At 43.4% G+C, this 6,419-nt stretch overlaps 1 protein-coding gene across 1 annotated transcript in view; it reads left to right on the forward strand.

Annotated features, from left to right (window-relative positions):
• ZW10 (zw10 kinetochore protein) overlaps positions 1–6,419 on the forward strand; it is a 49,189-nt gene that overhangs the window by 16,243 nt on the left and 26,527 nt on the right. The window contains exons 9-11 of the mRNA XM_083163233.1: positions 363–545; positions 1,477–1,700; positions 2,166–2,237. Coding sequence (XP_083019359.1) covers positions 363–545; positions 1,477–1,700; positions 2,166–2,237 — 479 coding nt within the window. The remainder of the gene's footprint in view (positions 1–362; positions 546–1,476; positions 1,701–2,165; positions 2,238–6,419) is intronic.

The following is a 6,419-nucleotide window of genomic DNA, read 5'->3' on the forward strand; positions in this document are numbered from 1 at the left end:
TTGCTATACTGGCACGATCTGTGCGGGTATTATCCATCTACCACTTAATTCCTGATCTAATTAAATATTTGCTTCAGTCTTTGGGTTTAGGGGCATTCAGTTGGGTGGCGCCAACCTGTTCGCTAGGCTGCCAGTGTACACAGTCTAGTGAACAGGTCTGAATCAGGCCCTATGGCATGATTAGTGCTGTCCCAGCATCCATAACCTTCATGCCGTGCTTTGCCATTTGATCTTTTTGTCCTTGATAATATTGCCCATTGGCTGTACACATTTTAGGCAAAACGTTAAAATGAAATCTGCTGCATGTTTGTTTCTCCTCCTTTTTATTGAACTAATTGTATAGATTTGTTTTGTATGTGCAGGTCATAAAGTCAACCGAGGAGTTTGAAAATGCCCTAAAAGAAATGAAATATCTGAAGGGTAATGCAACCGAGCTACTTAAATATGCCCGAAATGTCAATTCTCACTTCGCTAGCAAGAAATGCCAGGATGTCATTGTTACAGCTAGGAATCTAATGACTTCTGAAATACACAATACAGTGAAGGTGAGAAATATACCGCTGTTACTAGTGTATCTGCACAGTTCTGTTCATATGCAGAATAATTGTAGAAGCTAAAATAGAAAAGCTCCATATGGGATAAGAGTTTTAACGATCTAAAAATGGTGTTAAGCGTGGCATAATATGCATTTTCCAGTTTAATAGTCTTCTAATATAATCCTTGCAAAATGCTAAAGGTTACTCTGGTCCATTGTTTTGGATGAACATACAATTTTGCTTGTAATATATTACAAATCTCATTCTCTTTTAATTAGACAGTACATTAATGTTAAATTGAAGATACAGGCCGGGTCTCCCTTATACATATATTCCAGAACCCGAAATATTCTGAAAAACGTGTTTTTTTTTTTTCATACTTAACTTGTCCCACGGCGGCCTCCGGGATCCGCTTCAGCTTCATCTCCGGTCCCAGGGGTGTAATGCGCCGGTCATGTCACGCGGGTGTGATGCATCCCTGGGACCAGAGATGCTACTGAAGAGGATCCTGAAGGCCGCCGTGGACGGTTAAGTATGGAAAAAAAAATTCCAAAATCCGTATCCAAAATGCTTTGTGGTCCCGACCGTTTTGGATAAGGGATACTCAACCTGTACTGTCTTAATACTGTGCACATGGAATTGGCAGCTTAAAGGGTCATGCCCATGTTTTCCCTAACCTATTTGCATGCTGCTGTTGTCTGCTACCCCACATCCCATATTTCTTCTATTGAATTGAACAGTATAGTGACTGGAGGCAATTGGAGTACTGACCTAATGGTAAAACCAGGGATATGAGTTTTGCAGCATGGCACATTATGAATAGCCCTTAGTAGATGGGTGACCATAAAGTGATGCACATGATCAGCAACAACACTTCAAATTCTAGGCTAAATAAGATTAAAATTTCAGTCCTTTTTTAACCACTTGTTTTCTCCTTTAGATCACACCTGACTCAAAAGTCACAGTTCCAAAACTCCAGAGCCCTGGACAGGAGAAGGTGAAGCAGAAGAGTCCCCCACATGACGTGCCAGCTCTAGAGAACGAGGTCAAGCTGAGCCAGCACACCTTCTCATTGCCCACCTGCAGAATCAGTGAGTCGGTGGAGAAGCTGATGGAACTTGCCTACCAAACCCTGTCAGAAGCGACCTACAGCAGTAAGCCTTGGTAAGGAAGGAGCATCCTTAAGCTCCCAATCAGCAGTGGACTTACATTTTGTTTATACTTGGAGGGTTTGTCTTCTCTCTAAACAGGCCAAAGAAGAATGTAAAACAGACTCCTTTTGTTTCCCCATTACTATAATTCCTTGATAATGACACCAAACCCCTATAGCAATAGGATATTGGCAGCCAGAAGCATCAGTTTTGCATGTTAAATTGCCCATAAATAATATAAATTGGTCTAGGGTCACCAACCCAGGGTGCCACGGAACACAGCTTGGGATCCACTGGTGTTTGCACTTGCAGGTCCTGTTGCTGTCTAGCTGTGTTACACATCATCGTATAGTTTGTACTGATTGTGTATAGACCTTCTTCTTTTTTTTTTTATTTTTTTTTTTTTTAATAGTATCTTCATACATAATGCTTTTTTTGTATGTTAACCTGTTTTTCCACCGCCTTCCCTTCTTTTCAGCTCCATCCAGCTATTCTACACTGTCAGAAACATTTTCCATCTGTTCTATGATGTTGTCCCAACGTATCACAAGTGAGTTTCTTCAGCATGTAACTCATTGCATGAAGTGTGTGGGTAAAACCTGCCGACGTCCGCTACATTTGTTTTTATTTTGATGTTCTCATTATCGAATGCTGCATTCCAGGCACATGTTTTTGTTTTGTTTTCTCCTAACAGGAGACTAATTTAGAGTCAATTTATAGTCCAAACATTGGTGGTGGGTCATGGGAACGCTCAGCGTCTCATAGGCATCCTCATGCAAACGCTTGGCTTTCCCATGTAAATGTGAACGTGATGCACATGGCGCCAGCTGCCCGCCCGGTCTTCGTCCCGGCACATGACTTATACTTGTAAGCCCAGGTGAAATCTGGGGGGGGGATGTATTTGGCGGAACGGGCTCTCTGGGACTTGGTAAGCTGCGAGCTTTGCAGCTTACTGAAGGAGTGGATTTGTGCACTCGCGCTGCTGAGATCAGAAGTATGCCTCGTGAACCGTACTGAACAGAAGGACACCAGGGCACAATTTGATTAACACGGTTAAATTTTATATTTAAAAATATTTAATGTTTAAAAAGAGCTTATACACATGCATATACAAAACAATAAATAAATATGAACACAGAAAAATAAATAAAATACAAAATCACAGGCAGATACCATATAATTTCATATATAATAAAGCACTTGAATAAATTTGTGTCAAGTGGCCAATTCCAGAGCGGGTCACGTATTAGGTCGATAGAATAAAGGATTTCAGGATTAGTATTAGTATGAAGCTTTCAGCAGCCAAAATGTTAGTAGCAGGGTAAGGTGGATAAGGACAACGGTGGGGAGTACAAGCCAAAGCACTTTGTATCAGGAGTAAACTGCATGTTATTTTAACCCCTTCCCGACATTTGATGTACATTTACGTCATGGCCGGGATGTACTTCCCGACACATGGCGTAAATGTACGTCATGGCTTTAAACTGTCACCGCATCTATAGACGCGGTGACAGTTTAAACATGTCTGCTGTCCCTGACAGCAGACATGTCCCTGCATGCCCAGGGGGGGCTGCGATGCCGCCCCCCCGTCGGCGATCGCTGTGATTGGCTGTTCAGTGTGAACAGCCAATTACAGCGTTTTCTGTGTCACCGGCGAATAACGTTCGCCGGTGACACAGGGATCGGTGGTGATTGGTGCTGTAAAGTACAGCACCAATCACCACGGGGTGTAAGGGTGACACTGGTGTCACCCAACCCGCCCCCAAAGGCCGTGATTGGTTCGCCGGACCAATCACAGCCATGGAGGGTGATTTAAACTAACGGTGACTGCACTGCAGACGCCATTCTGGTCTGGAATTGCGTGCAGTGCGGTCACCGTGCCTATCTGCCGCGATATACTGACCTGATCCTTTCAAACACTTACCTGATCACTGCTTGTAGCGTTCCTGGATCTTGTTACTTCTTGTGACTTCCTGTGTTGTGTTGTGCTGCTGTGCTGCTGCAGTGTGTTCGAGTTATAGATAGAGAGAGATAGAGAGAGAGAGATAGAGAGGGCTAGTGACAGAGAGTGCTATATTTTGTGCTGCTGCAGTGTGATAGAGTTATAGATAGAGAGATAGAGAGAGATAGAGAGATAGTGACAGATTGTGCTATATATTTTTTATATATATACAGCTGTACTGCGTGTGCAACTGACTGCTGCCCCCCCCCCTTTTGTGCTGATCAGTATAAATTAACTGATCAGCAACTTTTTGGGGGCGCAGGTTTTTTTTTTATATATATACCTGTCAGTGCTGCTGCTGCAGTGTCATAGAGTGATAGATAGTGAGAGATAGAGAGATAGAGAGAGATAGTGATAGAAAGTGCTATATTTTGTGTCTGCTGCCCCCCTTTTGTGCACCCCCAGCAACTTTTTGGGGGTGCAGGTTTTTTTTTTTATATATATAACTGTCAGTGCTGCTGCTGCAGTGTCATAGAGTGAGAGATAGTGAGAGATAGTGAGAGATAGTGAGAGATAGTGAGAGATAGTGAGAGATAGTGAGAGATAGTGAGAGATAGTGACAGAGAGTGCTATATTTTGTGTCTGCTGCCCCCCCCCCTTTTGTGCTGATCACTATATCTGAGGTGATCAGCAACTTTTTGGGGGTGCAGAGGTTTTTTTTTTATATATACCTGCCAGTTGCACTGTCAGTTGCACCAAAGGTTGTGCACCTGCTGCCCCTCACTGGTAATCAGTGTCGCATCACTGATCACCTTTTTTTTTTTTTTTTTTGAGGGTGCTGTGGGGTCTTTTTTTAATTTTTTTTGATAAAATTTTTTTGATCAAATTCCTGTTGCCTTTGAGCGCTGTTCAGTGACGGACGTTACTGACCAACATCTGTGCTCAATTTTTGGCGCAGGACCTTTTTTTTTTTTTTTTTCTGCACTACATACACACTACACACTACATACTACATTGAAATAAAGTTTGTACCCCCCCTACACTATACACGTGTTGAAACATTTCACTACCAGAAACCCAAAAATAAAAATGGCATCCCAAATGTCATCCCAGTCATCCAGAAGAATGTATTCAGCGGAGGAGGCATATGCCATGCTTGCCTCTGACTCTGACACAGCCAGTGAGGCAAGCGGGGAATTTGAAGGATTCATCTTAAGCTCCTCTTCCTCCTCTAGTGATGAGGGACCCCCTCAAAGACGCCCCCGTAGAGCAGCTGAGACCCCCCCCCCCCCAATAATTGATCTCGTATGGACCCCACCACCAGACAATTTTGAGCCCCAGGTTCCTGAGTTTTTGGCCATCCCAGGAATCCAATTTGATTCCACAGGTCTCAGAGAAATTGACTTTTTCAAATTATTTTTCTCTGATGATTTTATAAATTTAATGGTGGACCAAACTAATTTATATGCCCAGCAGTTTATTGCTCAAAACCCCACGTCATCATTTGCTAGGTGGACCCCTGTAGATGCAGTAGAGATGATGACGTTTTGGGGTCTGGTGTTTCATATGGGCATAGTAAAAATGCCAGAAATTAGGCAATATTGGAGTACAGATGTTCTGTACAGCACCCCATTTTACCGTATGGCCATGACTCGGGCTCGTTTTGAGATAATCCTTAAATTTTTGCATTACAACGATAATGCACAGTGCCCACCCAGAGATGATCCCACCTTTGACCGGCTATTCAAAGTCAGGCCGGTCATTGATCACTTCAGTGCCAAATTTGAAGAGATGTACATCCCAGATAAATTCATTTGCATAGACGAGTCCCTTATACATTTTAAAGGAAGGGTTAAATTCCGCCAGTACCTTCCCAGTAAGAGGGCAAGGTATGGCATAAAAATGTATAAGCTGTGTGAAAGCACCTCAGGGTACACCCACAGGTTTAGGGTATATGAAGGGAAGGATTCAAGAATTGAACCGCCAGAATGCCCCCCCTCCCTCGTAGGTGTTAGTGGAAAAATTGTCTGGGATTTAGTGCACCCCTTCCTGGATAAAGGTTATCACCTCTATGTGGATAACTTTTACACCAGCATCCCCCTGTTTAAGGCCCTTGGTTCAAGAGGTACAGCAGCTTGCGGTACTGTGCGCAAGAACCAAAGAGGCCTCCCAAAAACGCACATTGCCCAAGTAATAAGAAAGGGGTGAAAGCAGGGGAATATGCACCGAAAATATGTTGTTGGTCAAATATCAAGACAAGAGGGATGTCCTTATACTGACAACAATTCACGGAGACAGTACCACCTCCGTCCCTGTACGAGGTACCAGTACCCACACCTCAAAACCTAATTGTATCCTGGATTACAATTGGTACATGGGCGGAGTGGATCTTTCAGATAAGGTACTGAAGCCGTACAGTGCCCTGCGGAAAACAAAAATCTGGTACAAGAAGCTGGCCGTGTATATCATCCAGATGGCACTGTATAACGCTTACGTGCTATTCCGTTCTACCAGCCAGAGGGGGACATTTATGCACTTTCAAGAGGAAGTCATAAAGGGCCTAATATTTGGGAACCAGCAGGCAGAGGGCCCCAGTACTTCTAGTACTGGCCCCCGTATTGTACCAGGGCAGCATTTTCCTGATGAAATCCCCTCCACTGGAAAAAAGGGCAGGACACAAAAAAGGTGCAAAGTTTGCTATAAAAAGGGAATAAGAAAGCAAACTATTTTCCAGTGTGACACTTGCCCCGACAAACCCGGCCTATGTATAAAGGAGTGTTTTAAAATATA

This window comes from Crinia signifera, chromosome 19 (assembly GCF_055691185.1).
Source record: "Crinia signifera chromosome 19, ASM5569118v1, whole genome shotgun sequence".
NCBI lineage: Eukaryota > Metazoa > Chordata > Amphibia > Anura > Myobatrachidae > Crinia > Crinia signifera.